Genomic DNA, 21207 nt, shown 5'->3' with positions numbered 1-21207 from the left:
CAATAATTGGATCTTGCGATTTGGCCCTGGATCAAGTTGATGATTAGATCTATGGATCTGAAAACAATCTTGCTTCCAGTTGGTCCAACAATATCCTGCCCTTAGCTCTTTTGAGGCTGAAAGTTTTAAATGTTGAGTCTTTTGTATCATTACCACTTCAGGTTGATCCATCATTGTGCGCACTTGGAATGACTGCGCTAAAGAATGCTCATCTTTCTTAGCTTCTTGGTTGGTGGTTATGGAGGCTTCTATCATAGCCACCCTCCTAGAAGTCTTGTGGCTTGACCAGTGGTTCGGTTAGTCGCCTTTGTGTACTTCGTAAAGATGATGGAGTTATAATCTTCTAAACCTTTGGAGAAGTACTGTACAGGAGGCGTCTGTTGTCCGATGGAAAGGCAGTGACCTTTTTGACTATGCAGGCAGTGAACCAGTGGGATAACTTAGTTATTAAGAGGAGGAGACACTCTTTTCCAAATTTTCTAAACAGTTTGGTATTGAGGGAATCACAACACTTTGAATGCTTTTCTGCAAGGACTACATCACTCATGCTGAGGAGTCACTTGCAGGAGGCCACTGATGAAGGGAAAAGTGTTTTGCAGGACTTCATGATCCACAGCATAGTCTTTTTAAGGGCTCTAGTCATGCCTGCGGGATTGGTGGGGTAGAAAATCGACATCACCTTTTCTTGACCACCTATCAGGGGCACCTGTAACTTCTTCCATTGAGAAGGATCATGCTTATGTAAAGCCCTTTCAATGGTCCCAACCTGACCAGATTATGAAGGCAGGTAAAAGAGGACACTAATGTTAGAGTTCCACCTCGCTTTCTGCCACAAGTAGTGACACGGGGCTGAGCCTTAGATAGTGAGATTCTGTTGAGTCAGGTACATAGCTTTTCTGGACTGCTGGCTCTTGCATATCTTGCAGACCAATATTGTTTGTAACTATCCCCGAAAGTCCCCAAAAGCCCTATCATTGTTACAGAGGTAAAAGGGATGTTGGAGAAAATTGCACTTAAATTCGCTCGAGACCAATCTTTGGGCTTCTACAGTCAGCTCTTCCTGGTGAAGTCAGTTTGGGGCTGGAGACCAGTCATCAACCTCTCTCCCTTGAACCAGTTTGTATAACAATCAAGCTCAGGATGGAAATGTTGTGACATGTACCTGTAAATGTTATGACGTACCGAGTGCCATCAGAGAGGTAGATTTTATGTTTTCTGTGGATTTAAAGGATGCATATGTCCAAGTATCCATTTATCATTCCTTTTAGAAGTACCTCCACTTTTTCCTCAATGGAGTGGTGTACTAGTTCAAGACACATTGAAAGTATCTGGGCATGCTCATAGACACGGCACCAGGCGATCTCATGAGCAAGCTCAGAGAGGTAGCGTGTCAGTTCTTTCCAAGATAGTATTTCCAGCTCATTTATGGCAGTCTTCTCTGCCGCCTTTCCTTAGAGAAGCTCACTCTTCATGGGATCACAGATATTTCCACCAGTGTTCCTTTCTATGGTGTTTGGAGAATCACTAGTTGGCCTCCAGAGATCCACCGTTCTATCCTGTTGTAATGGGACAGGAGACATGGGCTTATCTTACCTCTTGACTCCCCACCTCCTGAAATGCAACTGTTTTCAGATGCACTAAAGGAGTGACACGGCTAGCACTTTGTATAGCTGGTCGCATAGTACAGTAGCTAACTTCAGCAAGCAAGGAGATACGATAATGTTTCCTTACTTTTTTTGGAATTTACTGACATAGGCTGAGTCATCAGGAGAAGGTTGTAAGGTCGGAGTATTCCCCACATCCCTTTGTGGGGCTCACCAGGAATCAACCTGTTTGCCACACAGCTAAGCAGGTGGCTCCTGGTATTCTGTTCCCCATTCCATTATCCCTTCCCACTTCATGTGAGTTGTTAATGCTTGTGAAGAGCTTCAAGCAGTCTTGCCCACCCATGGACCTCAGGTACCTGGAGTGGGAAATGACCTATGTTCTTAAGCTTCTTATGCATTACCCATCTGAGACTTTGAGATCATCAGACAAGATGTCTGACTCTCAAGAATTTTTGCTAGCCGTAGCATTGACAAAGAGATTTGTGAGTTGCACGGACATTCATATGTTAACCACACCAAAGGCAGGAAGGAGGTTTCTTGAGTTTTGTACGTGTATTCTTGGTCAAAACTAGGAATCCATTGGCAAACAACCCAGATTTGAGACCCCCATTCGAAGAGTCTGGTGGTAATTGAGAGGAGATGCTTTGGTGTCCACTCTGCAGTGCTATCTGAATAGGACAAGACATCTTGAACTTTGTCAGCAACTCTTCCTTGTCACTGGCAGAGCCAAGAAAGTGATGTTGAAGAACACAGCCCTTTTCTTTCTTAATGAGACAATCAAAGAGCAGGAATTTTGACCATTTAAGGAAGTGGCTTACTACTTGAAATACAGATCACAAAGTCTGGTAGTAGGTTGGCCAGAGCAAAAGCCACCCATTGAGATACTTATGCTAGAGAGTTATTGGGTTATTTGACGTGTCAGACAGTACTACATTGGATCCTTCTCTCTGGTTATAGGTCATTTTCCCTTATCCTACACATACACCAAATAGTCTGGCATATTCTTTACATATACTCCTCTGTCCTCATACACCTGACAACACTGAGATTACCAAACAATTTTTTGTTGCTCAGTGGGTTATCTACTGCACTGTAATTGTTTGGTGACCACTTTCCTCTTGGTAGGGGCAGAAGAGACTTTAGCTATGGTAAGTTGTTCATGTAGGACACTCCAAAATCAAACCATTGTTCTCTAGTCTTGGGTAGTATCATAGCTTCTATACCATGGATTTCCACTGTCATGGGAGTAGAGTTCACTTGCTTGAGGATACACTTGGGCACACTATTCTCTTTTTATTTCTCTTCCTCTTGTTTGTTTTAAGTTGTTATAGTTTACATATGAAAGATTTATTTTAATGTTGTTACTGTTCTTAAAGTATTTTATTTTAATTGTCCATTACGTATTATGTAGTTTAATTATTTCCTTTCTTCACTGGGCTATTTTCCCTGTCGGAGCTCTGGGGCTTCTAAGTATCCTGCTTTTCCAACTAGGGTTGTAGCTGGGCAAGTAATAATAATAATAATATTGGTCCCATTTTAGTCTTCCGAAGAATGTTGCAGTCAGAAAGGTGAAGGAGTTTGGAAGTGCTAGAAGACCTCCTCAGTCTTTTCTTCAAGGAAGTATGCCCACAAGTCTTTCAACACTTGTTCATGGCTCTGTGGTGGCTACTCAAATATTTGTGTAGCCAGCCCAGCTTCCACACGGGGCAGATAGAAACTTGTGTATGGTAACATGTTCATTGTAGGCTGGGGGAAAGGTAGAATGATTGTCTCTTATGCTGCTTCTTTCCTTCCCATCACTTGGGTAGGAAGCAGTCAATCCGTTACTTGCTGGATCTGACATTATTGCTGATAAGCTACATTTCAGAAATAGTTCTCCCGCATCCTCCCAGAACAACTGGGAATATGGTGGAATGTAGGGAGAAAGATTCGTTCATTGACTGAGTACGAGGTAAATAACCAAGTACTTATCAGGCCATATCGGCCTACTCAGCCCTATGGCATATTCTAGGGAAGAAGAACCAGCCAGTTTGGTTCTTGGGGGACTTCCTACACATCAATTATTGAGTCTCCCTATTTTATAGGACAAAAGGTTTTTATAAGCATTGGAACAACTCACCTCAATTGCCCCTCTGTCCTGAGTGGAAGGTCAAAAGTGAAGTGTCTTTGATAGAAGAGTGGGCGGTTTGCACTTGCCACGTGTTATTAACTATGGCGTTATTGATTTAATGGCCATTCCAGCTCTGCTGAAGACATTCCCCATTTTAAGGAACTAAAGTTTGTATAGCTAGGAAAAATACAAATCACTTGAAATTTTCCTTATTTTTATTAAACTTTTTCATGAAAGAGGTCCTGCTATAAAATGAAGGCATGAGGTTTTCCAAACCATGCCTATCCTGCTGATGCCCTTTATTAATTTACCAATATATGCCCATTTTTCCCTATATTATTTCTGACTTCTTTCTTCAGGCATCATGATAGATAGGAATTTATAAACCCAAGGAAAACAGGTAAATTCTGTGTATTGTAAAGGGAATAAATACATTTATCTGTTCCACCAAACTGTGGTTTCTTTGATTAGACTAAAGAGTAAAAAAATGGGGTTGATGGGGGAAAACAGACAGAAATCTGGGATATCCTTTTCTTAAAAACTTAATAATGAAAGGTTCAAGTTGACATTATTTCTATGCATTTTTGACTGGTAGTATTTTTGTGTGCATGTTTTAGAATTGTGTGATATTATTTGCACAATTTGTCCTGTTGACTAAATTTTCACTCATTAAAAATATACACTTAATTCGTAAGCATACTTTCTACTGAGACGACAAGCTATCACCCAACACTATTGTGTATCCTAGATCCGAATATTTATTGTATGTAGGGCTTAAAGAACTGACATGGAATGTGGATTTGCGTAAATTTAATACAATTGGTATGTATATTCTTGATTTAATTGCATTCACTATTATTGTGCATGACTGTTTGATATTAATTAAACCGGCTTCAAGCGCCTATTACTTGAACATCATGTGCATGCCAGATTCCCCTTATTTGACTAGTAACTGTTGCTCTTTATCAATGACTGCTTCGTATTATGAATCACACTCAGGAATGCCAAGTATTCTAGTTGGGTTATTTGTTCTAGTTCTCTGGATGAAGGATATTGCTGTGTGAGTTTTGAAACTGCTACCATTATAAGTACACACATTATTCTGAGTACATTCGTTTTTCTTATTTCAACGGCTGTTACACAGAACCCTTTCTGAAAAGGGAGATTTTTCTAATTTTTTTTATGTATCTTTCATCCTAGCTGACCAACTTCTAGCTTAGTTTTGCTACAATTCTCACTTAAAGCATAAGCCTTGGGCCAGTTCAATGTGATTTTGTGATAATAGGCCAAACTATTACTACTCTACTGCTTCAACTATTAATATAACAGAAGACCTCTCTCCTCGAATCCATGCAACTCACACAATGCAGTGTATTGGTAGATATTTTTAAAGGGTCTTTGGAGCATTCTTTCACTCCGTACCTACATCCACTTGCTATCCTTTTACTTATCCTTTGTTCTTGCTGACACTCCTCTTCAAACTGTTACTTCTTTTTCCCAGTTGCACTAGGTGCTGAATGTCATCTTGGTCCCTAGTGCTTGGCCTTAGGCCAAGACTCCATACATCCGTTCTTTCCTCCATCTGGGTAATTGTTCTTGCTTTTATTCTAGATGTTTTTTTTAAACTACATATACTTAACCTTAAAAATTAGACATCTTGTATTTTTATGAGATTATTAATATTTGTTTTGTAAAGTAAGGTTTACTAGTGATCAGCCGTTATGTTTCCTTTAGGAGCTTTTCATCATTGCTGTTTACATTGCAAAGATTATGACAGGTCAGCCAAATTCCTTACTTAAGGTTCCATCCTCCACATGCAGTCAGTGATGTTACATATGCCCTCTTCCTTAATTTAGAATTGACCTTTGTGGACTTATTTGCTCCCTTAAATTTCCCTTCTGTTTCTTTTATGACCTTGAAATTCTGTTTAGTTCTGCTCAGTCACATTCCTTCTGTATATTCTTTAGAACTTTGTTCTTGTGGAATAATATTATTCCCACTTAAAAACTTAAAAAATGAGACAGATGAAGTATTATGTTATTAGTTTGATATACTATACTGTACAGGCTTGGAATCCCTTATCTAGAATTGTTTCTAATTGTGTAATTTTTTTTTATTATTATTGGAATACTGTATCCTAAAAAATGATTCGTTCACAAAGCTTTTATATTTTTCTGCCGAAAATTGCATTACATATATTTTCATTGATTAGATCTACTGTATTAAAATTTTTGAAGTAGGTTTGTAAACAAACTACATTATTATCATGTGTTGGAAATTTTTTTGGAAGCTGTAATCATCTCGCTTGTTTTTCCTTTGCCAATTTCAAAACAACACGCATTAATATCAATTTGGGATATGATAAACATATACTGTAAACCAAATGTTTAAGTTCTATGTTGTTTGTTTACACAAATTCAACACTTAGATGTGAGAAGTAATGAACAAAAACTATAAAAAAATTTCAAGATCAGTAACAACGTTGAAATAGATCTGTCAATTATCAACTGTGAAGAGACATATCAACCTGTTTAACTTGAAACAATTGCCGCAAATTTGAATTTCTGAAGTTCCATCGATTCAACTGCAATATAAGGAAGATTAAAGCTTCTAGAATACCATGTAGTATTGAGCCTTTTGATGGAGAATTAATTGATTATTAGATATTATCTGGCATCATAACAGCAGAGGTTATGATGGAGAAGGCAAACTACTAGTGTTAACTGCATACTTAGTACATTGTGCAGGATGGTACAGTCTGGGAATATCTGAATGCGAAGGATGGTCAGAATTATGAATACTTTTATGCAACCTGCATAAAGAACTAATGTAGCAACAGTGCCACAAATTAATATCTAGATCAGGAATAAGAAATTTAATAGACCAATTTTATGTACAACAAATTAAGATGAGTCACCAGTTGACGACCAGATAAGGAAATAATACTAGAAATAAGGTAGAATGAAAGAATTGAAAAATTGGTTCAGGGTAGATTGATCACTAAAAATCTTGAAAGACTTTCTCAATAAGCCTATTTTTATGCAATTAAAGAAGAAACAGATTAAGTGAGCATCTCCAAAGGAAAATTAGAAAAAAAAATCCCACCTAGAATTTTAAAGTTGCTTAAAGTTGAATAAACCTTATCAGTGCAGGGATATGGAATTTTGAGGAGCCACTGAACTCAACCTACTTACAATCATATTTTAAGTATCATTAGAGTTTAGTTTCATGCCCCATAATTTGCACCGTGCACCAAATTTAGCTAGATTTCTTTTAAGGGATTCAGGAGATAAAATTCATGCAAATGGTCTAGCATCATCTGCATATGCAACAAGATTATTTCCTAGGTCTAACCACATATCATGCAATTTTAATATGAAAAGTAATGGTCCAAGAACAGTACCCTGAGGGACACCAGATATTACATTCCTATAATCACTATGGTGTCCTTCAACAACTACTCTGCTGTATATTACTTAAAAATTCAATAATGATGCTAAGAAAGGACACACTTATTCCCAACTGTTTGAGTTTGAAAGCAAGGGCCTCATGATTAGCATTCAAAGACCACTAAAGTCAATGCCAGTCATCCAAAGTTTCTTACCACAGTCAAGGAATGTCTATACACCATTGTATATTGTAAGAAAGGCATCACATGCTATAAGGCCTTTGCAAAATCGAAACTGCAAAATGTGTAGATTAGGACCTTCAACATACCTATTTTATGTTTTGCCAAAAGTCCTTCAAAAATTGTAGATAATATGGGAGTTATGGAAATTGGGCTGTAATCAGCAGGGCTAAAGCTACCACAAATGATAATATGGGAGTTATTGAAATTGGGCTGTAATCAGCAGGGCTAAAGCTACCACAAATGATAATATGGGAGTTATGGAAATTGGGCTGTAATCAGCAGGGCTAAAGCTACCACAAATGATAATATGGGAGTTATGGAAATTGGGCTGTAATCAGCAGGGCTAAAGCTACCACAAATGATAATATGGGAGTTATGGAAATTGGGCTGTAATCAGCAGGGCTAAAGCTACCACAAATGATAATATGGGAGTTATGGAAATTGGGCTGTAATCAGCAGGGCTAAAGCTACCACAAATGATAATATGGGAGTTATGGAAATTGGGCTGTAATCAGCAGGGCTAAAGCTACCACAAATGATAATATGGGAGTTATGGAAATTGGGCTGTAATCAGCAGGGCTAAAGCTACCACAAATGATAATATGGGAGTTATGGAAATTGGGCTGTAATCAGCAGGGCTAAAGCTACCACAAATGATAATATGGGAGTTATGGAAATTGGGCTGTAATCAGCAGGGCTAAAGCTACCACAAATGATAATATGGGAGTTATTGAAATTGGGCAGTAATTAGCAGGGTTAAAGTTACCATAAACACATCTACCTAATGAAGTAACATTTCCAGTTTTCCAACAAGTGCAAAAAGAACCTCTTCTTGCTCTTCTTGCTAACTTGCAAAAGACGACAGCCAACTTAAGATCTAAGAAATTATCCATCTCTTTTTTATTTTTTACTACTAGCTATAAGCATATCCAAGGCTTTTTTAACATTTCTAATATATTTCAAACCACATTGTAAAATAAAGGCTGTAATCACAATAAGTATAATAAAAGTCCTTATACCAGCACCCAATACATCGGCAAGCCTGATAAACCAGTACCCACTGGCCAAGCTTTATTTATTCATTAAATATTATCTAGAAGTCATCAGCAGTTGCCTACTTTATTTAAAACTTGTGGGTATGCACTCTATTGGTAATACTGCTATTATTTATGTTTTGTTATTGAATATGCACTCTATCAGTGATACTGTTATTATTTACGTTTTGTTATTGAATTGTGTCTGGTTTAAAATAGTAAATATATTTCTAAATTAATGTTAATTTATATCATGAAGAATAATTTCCTTTTGAAGAAAGTAAGTTCCTTCAAACGAACTGACCTATTACTATTGTTGAGCATGCAAGCAGAACGACAGTTGATCATTTGACATCTGGAATTTCATCAGCTGTTGCAGGTAACAGGCCTCTCCCCTTCCATAGTGAAATTCTAATGAATAAATAGTGTGATGTGTTTAATTTGACTGTAGAATATATATAAAAGAAAAAAGAAATAAAAGAATGAAAAATAACAAAATCAGAAAATGGGGGGAAAAAGTTCCTATTGTATGTAAGAATATTATTACTTTGTTTTATATTTTCAATACCTCACTTGTTTGACAATCTGTAAATGGAGAACAATTTCTTAAAGTCATTAAAGAAAGGAAACAAATAGAATTACACTCGCCATACTCTTGACTCTGAAGCCGGATTTTGATAAAACTGATGTTTCACTTAACTGTATCTAATGGTAATGGTTGCAATATTAACATATTAGTATTGTACAGTATTAAGAAATAAAAGCATAGCAAATTTACATAATTTCTATTGTGTACATTTGTAAGATGATTGAGACTACCTTTTATGCTTTTTAAATCGGCTGATTAAGGCAAACTATCAAAGGACATACATTTTTCACTTGCTAAAAGAAACTATTGATACTTGAACTGTCGTTTTTATTTTAGCATATAAGGTATGTAGGTTTTAGTAAAAAGTACTTTTCTCTCCTACTTTGATATATACATTAATGGCATATCTAAGTTTAGGGGCGTTTCATCCCTGTTGCCGAAGCATGATTTTATAGCTTTTATCTTTGTGGTGCTTGATTACAAAGCTTAGGAAATTATTAACTTTTTTCCAATTGTTTTTAGGTAGTTTTTGTACAATTTGATTTACCTTTTCTTGAACCGAATCCACCATTCTTTTTGTTTTTCTCTAATTTTGGACACAGCTTTCCCTGATACCAAACAGCTTAAGCATTGTTTGTTTTCCCAGCTTCAGCTACAACTTTTGGCTTAAATTTACAGGAACAGTATATTTCCTTGTCAATGTTTTATCCAAAGTAAAGAAGGGTAAACTGTAAGGTAATATATCAGTCATATTCTACCTAATTTCATTTGTAACAAGTATGGTAATTTTTTACTGTCGTACGGAAGTTGAAATGCAAAGAAAACAATTGTTATCCAAATTGATGTGTCATAAATCAACAGATTTTCGTTCTGTTAGTTTTAGCTGTATGCATTGCTAATGATATTTTATCATTCTCTTTTTCTTTTTGAACTTATTCAACTAGAAGTTGGGATAGAGATAAATGGAGGAAGTTTTTTTTTTTTTTTTTTATTTGGTCTCAAAATGGAGGAACTTGCATGATACATGAGAAATATGTTAAAACCATTTTTGGGGGGATGAAAATTTGTGAGTTGTTTGTGGCTACTTGGGTGACATGACAGGAGATTAGAATGAGGTTTTAAGGCATTTTTATGGGCTTGCCTTAATCAACATCACTTTTGGTTATCCGGGAACAGCAGAGTCCCGAGGGTACCGGTTTAAAGGACTTTTACTGTACTGAACAAAACACAAAATAGGCCGTAATCACAAAGAATTAGGTGCAAACGTGTTACCATGACAGTTGCTAACAGAAAAGTAATACCATGTAATCAAATGGTAGGTAATGTCACCTGAGGGAACTCTATGGCTTTACTTACTGGAATCTTCCTAGCACTGTAATATTTGTTTGTCATCCTTTCAAATGGAAAAATTTTGTATTTAGAAATTTTGGATAAAGGATTCTCAACCTGTACACTATTATTTTACTGTATATCTTTGGCTGATTGAACATTGTCAAGCCTGGTGTTGTAAGGAGTATATTTTTATTGCATTGTATTTGAATAAGTGCAATTTCTTCTTTCCTGTCATGCTTTAGAAAAAAATAACACTTCTGTCTTTAGGATAGAACGGATTCTCTAGAGAGGTGGGGAGAGTTACTAAGCTTATTTGTATTAAGCATTTAGGTGTCAGTGCTTGCACATTGAATATTTGAATCCAGAGACCTGACAAAATATTTGGTATTCTTTGTGTCTTTAGAAGTAAACAAATGATAATTAGCACACAATACTTTGCTGCTTTGGCAAAGATATTAACAACATTTATTGCTTGCTTTACTTTTGACATTTTATTTCAGGTTTTATGAACCACTGTTTGTTCCAACACGAATACTTACCTCGAACTACTTTCTTAGGAGTTACCTGTAATCTCCTCTCTACCGACCAGAGTTTTGTGTAGGATACCCTAAAACCCATTTTTTATGAAGGCCTACCTCGGGCATTAGAGAATGTGCCCCAAGGGTAGGCTTTGCGCTAGGTCGAGGTCCGCTTGGGTCGTTCACGCCAGTAAGTTCTCTGGTCGCGACGTGTCACCACGTCGCTCTCGTTCTCTCTCGACCCTTTGTGTGCGCCGCGTGTGTCCCACGTGTTTACCGCGTGGTAACTTGTACTTATCCCTTGTGTTCCTGTGTGTTCACTTTCCGCCCTTGTGCTTCCCCAGTGTATTCCTTGATTCCCTGCGTTCCTGTGTCTTGTGTTTGTGCGTTATGGAGCAAATCCGCTGTTGTCCTGGGCCTAGAGCCGGTAAATCGTGTGGAGCGTTCCTCTCCAAACCTGAAGTGGACCCTCACTCCCTTTGCTCTTCCTGTAGGGGCAAAGTTTGTTCGTCGTCGGATACGTGCCCCGAGTGTGTTGGTTGGAGTGATATCCAGTGGGTGCGTTACGGCACGAAGAAGAGAAAATCGTCGAAACGTTCGCCCAGGAAGGCTAGTGTTTCTTCGCCGCTACCGTCGCCCAGTGAACGGTCCGATGGGGCTTCTGTCTCGCCTTCCCCTACCCAGATTAGGGGCCGAGGTAAGTCCATCGTGGGGAAAGAACCGAGCGTTCTTCCCCAGGAATCTGGTGAAGGTGCAGTGGGGATTGCGGTGTGGCGGGATGTTGCAAAACAACCCCCACACCCTTGAATCACTCTAACTGACAATTGTCCCACAACACAAACTTTCCCCTTACTTTATCATTAACCAGACTCTTGGACAAAAAGGACATAAACACAAACCATAACCTTAAAACTATATTTATGAATACCAAAACAATCACTTAATACTAAAAAATCACCAACCATATTCCATAACCAAAAAAAATCACACTTAGCACTACAATCTTTACTTACTATATATAGAACACACATTCAAATAACCACATGAAAAACAAAACTTAAAGCTAAAAATTCCCTTCAACTCCAAAAATAAACGTAATTAATATATATATTTCCGAGTGGACTCCTTCGTCCACACAAGGGCCAACAGTCTTTAATAGCAAAAATATCAACTCTGCAGCAACCGGAACACATAGATACACACAATTGTATTAATTGGTCTGGTTTGTGTGCGGTATCATCATAATCATCATAAACATCGTCATCATCATCAATCGTAGGTTCATTCAGTCCGGGTCATCAACGTTATCTAAATCTGAGCAGTCGTATCAATATTAAGTACAGGCCAGATCATCAACAAGCGATCAATCCAAAGAGCAGTCTAAATATAATCAATTCCAGGCCAGGTCATCAACAGTAAATCCACTTTCAAAATTCGGTCTCTCCAAAGGAGGAATCACGGCCTGCCAAAATAAAAACGAAAAACACTTGGAACACTCCTAACTAACTTAACTATCGCACTATAATCAAAGATAAATAATAAACTGTTCCTATCATTCACGATCACTACAAGCAAAGATAAACAAAACTGTACTTACTCAGAAAATCAATAATCACTTCCTCGCTGGTAACAAAAATAATCAAATCCAGCGTTCACACAGCTGACGGTTACAGCAGTCAAATCAAAATAAGCATTCACCCAAGACATTCACCACTGTCGTAACCTAGCTAAAAACAATGTAAACAAACAACCTCAAATATACCGACAGTCTTTCCAACTACAAACAATCATTCTCTCTCTCTCTCTCTCTCTCTCTCTCTCTCTCTCTCTCTCTCTCTCTCTCTCAGGATTTGGCAAAAAAACAAAAATTAAAATAAAACAAAAATAAATCCTCCACAGCGGGACCTTCTCGGGCTAGTGAGGAGCCCGGTAGTGCTGTGTCAGGGTGCTCTGGAGACTCGGCCCTTGTGCTTGGGGGGGCACGTTTCCTCCGATGACCCCTTGTGGGGTAGTAACGTTGTTTCTGTGTCTTCGCCCCCTTCGTGGGCCTGTGTTTCAGGTTCTTCGGCAGGAGGCGACAACCAGGGTAAGTTAGGTTCCGCAGGGAGTGATGCCTTCGGGTGGAAGCTTCCTAAGACACCAGGTAGGTCCCCTATGCGAATGGAAGAGGGCCTGGATTCCTGGTTCCCTAGTGTTGGGCGCCATACCTCGTTCCCAACACCGCTCACGGAAGTTCCCGAAAAATTCCTGCAACCTTCTACCTCGGGTACGCAACGAGTCGCGAAGTCCCCCGCTGTCCCCGCTCCCGCCCGCCGTACGGTAAGTGCAGTGACGTCGGGCTCTTCAGAGGAGTCTTTCTCGTCGGGTGAAGAAGCCAGGAGGAAGCATCGACGTCGGAGGGAGCGGTCCAGGAGCAGGCGTTCCCGCTCAAGATCGCGTTCCAGATACAGCAGGAAGCGCTCCCGTTCTCCAAGAAGAAAACACAGGAGGAGTAGGTCACCCGATGGCGACTGGGTTTTCGTACCCCGTAAGGCAGAGATACGGTGTTCCCCGGACCGGCGGTCCAAGGATTTCTCGCCAAGGAGACCGTCCTCCAAGCACAGTTATGACCCTCGCAGGCAGATTCGCGAGAAGGACTCTACATGCAGGCATAAGACCGCGAAGCCTCCGGTTCACCCTGCCCAGCGGGGGGAACCGCGCTTCCTTACGGGCAGCCTGGCCGAACCAGCCCAGCTGGTGCGGCCCTCGGACTGGAAGGAACGGTTCTCGCTGTCGGGTCAGCCCACGGGATCCGCGTCCTCGTCCCCTAGAGAACTTGAGCGGACACTAGTCCTCGCTGGGTCGGCGATGCCTGTGCTAACCCCCGCCCCTGGTGCGGAAGCCTCCGCCGGGGAAGACCAGTACCTCGGCAGGGGAGTGCCTATTGTGTCAAGAGCAAGGTGCCCGGTGGGAGTGCCTGGTGACCCGGCTCCCCGGGCTCAAGCCGAGGCTTCGGCTGACGGTAGGGAGGGTTCCCCGACGGAGGACTCGGCCTATAGAAGAGTGATTGGCCTTATCAGGAGGCATCACAAAATAGAAGAACCGGCAGCTACCGACGAGGACTATTGGAGGTCCAGCCTTATACGGTTGATGCAGGCCCCTACCCAGCCTAAGACCTCCCTGGCTCTTCCTCTAGCCCGGGATCTCGTCCTGGGACAGGAATACGTGAATACTGTAGAGTGGTGGCAAGTAATGCCGAAGCCCCCAAGACTCAGAGTTCTTCTAAGTTACTCCAGGGGCTCAAGACGCAGGGCAAGGTCTATGTACCAGAAGGACGTCGACCGGGAGCCTGCAAAGTAGAACCTTCTCTTGACATCCTGGGCCAGGGCGTCTCGGAGGACAGAGCCTCTTCAGCCCCAGTTTGTTTTTCTCCATCGGAGGCCGCGATGATGGAGGAAATGTCGAGGGACCTGGTGCACATCTCCTCTTGGCTAGACTGGTGGGCTTCCACCTTAGTAGGGGTGCAAGCCACGTTTGATCCTACGGACCCGGAACAGCAAAACCTCCTGAGGGAACTTATCACCTCCGGGGGCAAGACGCTTAAGTTCCTGACATACCAATCTCTCGCCCTGACAGCGAATTGGGTACTCCGCAAGAGGGACACCATCCTGGCAAAGGTGTCCCGAAAGGTCCCAGACAGGGAGGCGCGGGCCATGAGGAGCCTTCCCTTGTGGGGTGACTCCTTGTTCCCCTTAAAGGACTTAGAAACCATTATGGAGAAGGTGTCTAAGAGAAAAAAATTAAGCATCCCCAGGCCTACGCCTACAAGGAGACCGCCCTACAAGAGGTCAGTCTCAGACAGTGCCGCGACGTCTCAGGCCTCTCCTAGCATGACGAAGAGAGAAGCTTCTTCTTCCTCCTGGACCTCAGCACCTCAGCCCCCCCGTAGGGGAGCCCCAGCAGCTTCAGCCTCCTTTAGGACAGGTTATTCTGCCTCCAGGAGAGGCCGTTCAGGCCGCTCCTCCAGAAGGAGATAGTGGGGGAGGCCCCTTATCCCTGCCCAAGCCTCAGGTTGGGGGATGCCTCAGACTATATTGGCAAGCATGGAAAGCTCACAGAGCGGAGCCCTGGACAGTGTCCGTACTGAAGGAGGGCTACAGGTTACCGTTCTTAGCAGAACCACCCCCTCTAATTTCGGCCATCCGGTCGGAGTGGCTGGTCCCCAAGGATCCGTTGAAGAAGACCGCCCTTCAAGAGGAAGTGTCCTCCATGTTGGAGAAGGGCGCCATGGAGGAGGTTCTACACCCAGGCCCGGGTTTCTACAGTCGTCTGTTCCTGGTAGAAAAAGCGACGGGGGGGGGGGGGGGTGGAGGCCGGTTATAGATCTGTCGGCTCTCAACAAGTTCTTAAAGAAGACAGACTTCAAAATGGACACTCCAAAGTCAGTCCTACTGTCCTTGAGGGAGAAAGATTACATGATGACCATAGACCTCAAGGACGCCTACTTCCAAATTCCGGTCCACCCCTCGCGTCGAAAGTTTCTCCGGGTGAAATGGGGTTCCCAGATCCTGCAATTCAAGACCCTTTGCTTCGGATTGTCAACAGCGCCCCAGGTATTCACGAGAGCCTTCACGACGGTCTCAGTGTGGGCTCACGAACGAGGCATTCCCCTCATCCGATACCTGGACGACTGGTTGCTTCTTTCCTCCTCGAAGGACCTCTTGAAGGAGCAAGGGATGAAACTTCTCCAGTTTTGCAAGGATCTGGGTATCATGATCAACCCGGAAAAATCAAACCTATCCCCCTCCACCAGAATGACCTACTTGGGGATGACGCTAGATACCCTGCTGGGAAAAGCTTTCCCTTCAGAAGACAGAATAAACAATCTCATGGAGATCATTCGCCCGTTCCTATCGAGGCTCCCCAGGAGAGCGAAGGACTGGCAAAGACTAATAGGGCATCTGGTGTCGTTGGAGAAACTGGTTCCCCAGGGGAGAATCAGACTCAGAGCCGTCCAATGGAACCTGAAGAACCTCTGGTGCCAACTGGACTCGCAACAAGTACTAATCCCAGTTCTACCAAACACGAGGCCCTCCCTGGAATGGTGGCATTGCCGGTCGAACTCGCTCAAGGGGATGCCCTTCGCGAACGACCCCCCCGAGTTACTGCTGTTCACAGACGCCTCCAACCAGGGATGGGGAGCCCATCTCCTCGACGAGACAGCGAGAGGAACCTGGATGGACGGAGAAAGGGATCTACACATAAATGTCCTAGAGTTGAAGGCAGTCCAGAAGGCTTGCCTACACTTCGCAGATCTACTAAGGCGTTGATGTGCGACAACGCCACAGTAGTACCGTACATAAAGAAGCAAGGAGGTTTGAAGTCAAGGGAGTTGTGCGATCTCACCATAAAGATTCTAGATTGGGCAGAAACGAACCAGGTTGTGTTATTAGCAAGGTTCATCCCCGGGAAAAAGAACGTGCTGGCCGACGGTCTCAGCAGGGTGGGCCAAATAGTAGGGACAGAGTGGTCCCTCCTTCCAGAAGTAGCCAAGCTCATCATCCAACGCTGGGGTTCCCCGGTGATGGACCTCTTTGCAACCAAACTGAACGCTCAACTTCCCGTATATTGTTCTCCTGTACCAGATCCGAAGGCAGCCTTGGAGGATGCCTTTCAGCACAGGTGGGACAACCTAGACGTGTACGCTTTTCCCCCCTTCACGTTGATAAGGCAAGTACTCAACAGAGTAAGGACGGCCCGAAACTTAAGGATGACTTTGGTAGCGCCCTGGTGGCCGGAGAGAGAGTGGTTCGCAGACCTAAAAGACCTGGCGAGTCAACCTCCGTGGCCACTCCCCGACAGGTCAGACCTTCTACACCAACCACATTTTCTCAGATTTCACGACAACCCACAGTCTCTGCGTCTTCACGCCTGGAGACTATCGAGCGACTCCTGAAGAAGGAAGGGTATTCATCAGCTACTGCTAAGAGGATGTCGCTATACCTGAGAAGGTCTTCAGCTGCGGTCTACCAAGCTAAGTGGGCCTCCTTCACGAAGTGGTGCGCTTCGAGGCACATTAAACCCCTCAAAGCCTCGGTCCCAGACATAGCGGATTTTCTGGTATATCTCAGAGACAAAATGGGAATGTCAATCCCAGCCATAAAAGGGGTACGGGCCACCTTGGGCCAAGTCTTCCTCCTGAAGGGCATCGACCTGGGTTCCTCTAGGCACATCTCGATGCTTGTCAAGAGCTTCGAGCAGTCCTGCCCCCCACAAGCAGCTAGGGTGCCTCAGTGGGACTTAGCTAAGGTCCTGAAAGTGTTGAGTGGCCCCCCCTTCGAACCTTTGAAAGATATATTAGACAGGGATCTCACTCTCAAGACAGTCTTCTTGCTAGCCTTGGCTTCCGCTAAGAGAGTAGGAGAGATCCATGGGCTGTCTTATGACGTCTCTCATTCGAGGGGGTGGAAAGAAATATCTTTCAAGTTCGTTCCTTCTTTTGTGGTGAAGACCCAGAACCCAGCTGTCTGGGATCCTAAATTCGAAGGTTTCTCCATACCAGCCATCCCTAAGACGGGTAATGCTGAGGATTTAAAATTGTGCCCGGTCCGTGCCATTAGAAAATACCTTGAAAGAACGGCTCATCTCCGGCCAGGCATCAAGAGCCTCTTCGTCTCCACGGGTGTTACTAAGAAACAAGTATCCAAGAACACCATTTCCTTCTGGTTGAGACAAGTTATTGCCAGGGCCTACAAGGAAGAAGATCTGGCCGTGCCAGGCGTCCCCAGACCTCATGACATCAGAGGTCTGAGCACGTCCTTAGCCTTTGAGAAAAACATGGCAGTGGGTCAGATCCTTCGGGCAGGTACCTGGTCTAACCAGTCGACTTTTACTGCCCATTACCTCAAGGACTACTCGAGGAAGTCCTTAGACGGGTTCTCCATTGGGACAGTCATCTCCGCTCTCCAAGTGATTTAACGGTGAAAGCCCCAGGCTCAATCGCGGATAGCAAACCGGGAGACACAGGTTCGTTTTCCTTTCATCCTATTCCCAGTTTTTCCCTATCCTCATCGGAGATAACCCTCTTGTACCCTTGGATGACACGTTCTCCGCAACTACGTTACTGGATGCAACATCAGAAGAAGTTTTTCAAAGGGTGAGTACTTAGACACTAACGTGAGCTCTTTGTGTAGTTACCCTCTCGTCCGTTTTCTAGTATGTACCGTTATACCTAGGCCTCTTAGCTTCCGCTTACTGGGTCTGTAGGTCAGAAAAGCACTCCCGCCTCCTAAAGTGTAAGTCTCCTAAGAAAGTAGTTCGAGGTAAGTATTCGTGTTGGAACAAATCAAAAATTTTAAGTAATTTTTATTTTTCCTAACATACTTACCGAGAACTAATTTCGGGTAATGGCCCTCCCTTCCTTCCCTGAGTGCTTCTCTGCCCTTGCGAGTATTGTGCTGCATCATAGAACTTACTGGCGTGAACGACCCAAGCGGACCTCGACCTAGCGCAAAGCCTACCCTCGGGGCACATTCTCTAATGCCCGAGGTAGGCCTTCATAGAAAACGGGTTTTAGGGTATCCTACACAAAACTCTGGTCGGTAGAGAGGAGATTACAGGTAACTCCTAAGAAAGTAGTTCTCGGTAAGTATGTTAGGAAAAATAAAAATTACTTAAAATTTTTTATATTTATTGACGCTAATTAATGTTTCCTGAGATGCTTAAAAGAGCATTATTTTTAAATTTTTTGTTGCTTATTAAAAAAATTTTGCTTTGTATCCAATTGTTAATGTAAATTTCTAATGTTATTGAAATGCTTTGTATCAAAATTATCAAAATTTGTTCTAGGCGAGTATATGCAGTTTTCGTAACATTGAGTCAAAATGATCTACTTTTGATTTATTGTCATTTATTACCTAATCTTTTTAAATCCCTATTTTTCATGGTTTCTTAATTCTATCTATACATTTTTAATCGATATGTTATTCATAATTGAATGAACAGCTTCTCGTGCATGCAGTTTCTATTGCAGTGACATTTGCTGTGTTTACACTCCTGTGTTAATGCAATAGAAATGGCTTGGTATGCATGTTATATGCTCTACTTTTTAAGCCACAGCATGTAGTGGTTGCTTTACAGTAGTTTAGAGATGGACAACGTAGAACTGAGAAGTCCAAGAGATGATCCAAAATCAGACAACCTTCGCAACAGCTTCAGTCGCAGCTTGCAGGCTATTACTGAACGTTCCTCTGAATTCATGTTCATCAATCGGTAAGTTAGATTTATTGAATGCGAATGATTATACAGAGGCCTTTGTAAATGTTTCGTAAAAGGGAACAGTTTTTGCCCTTTGCCTATATATGATGGAAAATGCTAAAGTTTCCTAGGTTTATAAAGTTTTTATGAACATCAACTATTTGACATTTTGATTAGACCTTTTGATCTGTATGATTTTGTTAGCTAATACAAATATTTGTGATGTAAGTTTTATCTCTTATTATTTTGAAATGGCAAATCTACTAGGGTGGCTCAAAAGAAGGCATGCCTTCAGCGCACATCACCACGTGCACTGTTTGCATTTCCATAGGATCTTTGAAGCATACCTTTGACCCCTAGCTGCACATACTTTTAAGCCTTCTACTTTACCTTCATAGCCACTTCACTTTTTATTCATCTTGTTGTCCAACTTCCCATTTGGGCAAACTGACATTCCCTTTCCAGTGCCAGCCAATGTGGCCCTTATTCCATAAATCAAATTCAATTCAATTTGGATAAATTCTAGCATAGTTAGATATTGTATTCACCTTTAAGATAAATTGTTGTTTTCTCTTTGTTGACACCTCTCCAGTACATCCCATCTGCTATAGAGTGATTCCTTGTCATTTCGAGGTTCACCTATCACACCCTTGGTTCATCGCAGATTTATAAATGTGTTATATAAAATCTATATCGCAGACTCCTCTTGATATCACAGGTTTCTGAGAACAGATAGATTTTTTGTATTCTAATTATTTTTTTTTTTAAATAGTCATTTTTGGGGAGGGTGTGGTCTCCAAGGACTTTCCTGTGAAAGCCTAGTACAGTACTGGGAATCCAGTACATATGATTACCAAAGAAATACTGTTTCCTTTCACCTTCTCTAAGGCCTGTGTATCAACGTGCAAAGCGACTCTGTATATATATGGGGAACCTGCAAGTTCAGGCTCATTTGAACTTGTTACAGCGCCTTCAGTAGCTGGAAATCATCTGTTTCATGTGACATCATGCACAGCATCTTAGAAAAGAATCATTGTTTCAGTTTTTGCTGGTGGACTTACCCCCAACCACTATTTGTGATCAAAGGTGTACAAACTATGCTCCACTTGCATGAGGCTAGGGAGGTAGGAGACCACACAGCACCTCTCGAAAAAAAAAGTTTTTCCTTTGGCAAAATTCCTTTTTTTGGTTAAAGTGCTTTGTTGTCTCCAAGGACTTAGTACTTATTAAAATAAGTAGACTTTTGTACAAGCACAACCTACTTGCTCACACGTTCCCAAGAATATGAAGAAAAACTAACAAGTCTATCTCTTACTTCACAAGAGTGACTGAAGAATACTAGCTGTCTGACATTTCCTTTATTGTGGTGCTCCCGAAAGTCCTGGTTGAATTGGTCCTTCACTCCGGACTACCATGTGGGGGTTACTGTTCTTGTGAACAGTACGTGGCTCTGTATTTATTTGTTGATTTTAGCCCCGTTCAGTGTTGATTCTCAAATTAGGTATCAATAACATTCCATGGTCCTTTTTGTAGTTTATTATGTAAACCATGAGCCATTAATTGAGTATAACTGAAAACAAAAGAAAACACTTTTAGGCTAATGCCTTCAAAACTGGTAGGATGCCATTGGCTATATCAAAGGTACAAATAAAAACAATATCAAAAAGGTACAAAAATCCATACTATAAGCAAATTAACGTATCTTACCACAATTTTGGGGACTTAATCCATTAGATATACAACATGAAGAAATCCATGACAAGTAAGTCACATTTCATGTGCTTGAATCTGAGGCAGCAGTTGTTGTGATTGTTTACTTCTACCCAGTAGAGTGGGAAGTACCTCGTCCACCTTGGTAGAATGTATTTTAGTATTGTTTCAAAACTCAGATATAATTGGGTGTTCTAATGACAGTAACAGTTACGAATGTGCTAAGTACAGTATTACACATGAATGTTGTGCTGCTTAGATTTGTTTCAAGTAGCGTTTAATGAACACCCTATGCCCAGACCAACCCATAAAACTGGATGCCTTGAAATTGCGTATTAGGAAAGAACACTAGTGAAGAGGAAATTTTTTTCACATAGGGGGTTTTAGGGATGTTAAAAGGGATTTGTTGGTCTGGGTATTTTGAGACAGACTACCTTCAGA

General features: G+C 41.8%; 1 protein-coding gene across 7 annotated transcripts in view; it reads left to right on the top strand.

Moving 5' to 3' along the window:
* mbc (myoblast city) overlaps positions 1-21207 on the top strand; it is a 169064-nt gene that overhangs the window by 95518 nt on the left and 52339 nt on the right. For 5 of the 7 annotated variants that reach the window (XM_068392117.1, XM_068392116.1, XM_068392112.1 and 2 more), the window contains one exon: positions 18940-19071. The exons of 1 other annotated variant lie outside the window; for it this stretch is intronic. In XM_068392117.1, coding sequence (XP_068248218.1) covers positions 18940-19071 — 132 coding nt within the window. The remainder of the gene's footprint in view (positions 1-18939; positions 19072-21207) is intronic. One more of the 7 variants, XM_068392111.1, reaches the window with a different exon arrangement.

The sequence above is a fragment of the Palaemon carinicauda genome, chromosome 18 (genome assembly GCF_036898095.1).
Source record: "Palaemon carinicauda isolate YSFRI2023 chromosome 18, ASM3689809v2, whole genome shotgun sequence".
Taxonomy (NCBI): domain Eukaryota; kingdom Metazoa; phylum Arthropoda; class Malacostraca; order Decapoda; family Palaemonidae; genus Palaemon; species Palaemon carinicauda.
The sequence above is the reverse complement of the archived record's forward strand: the minus strand, read 5'-3'. Positions and strand labels throughout refer to the sequence as shown.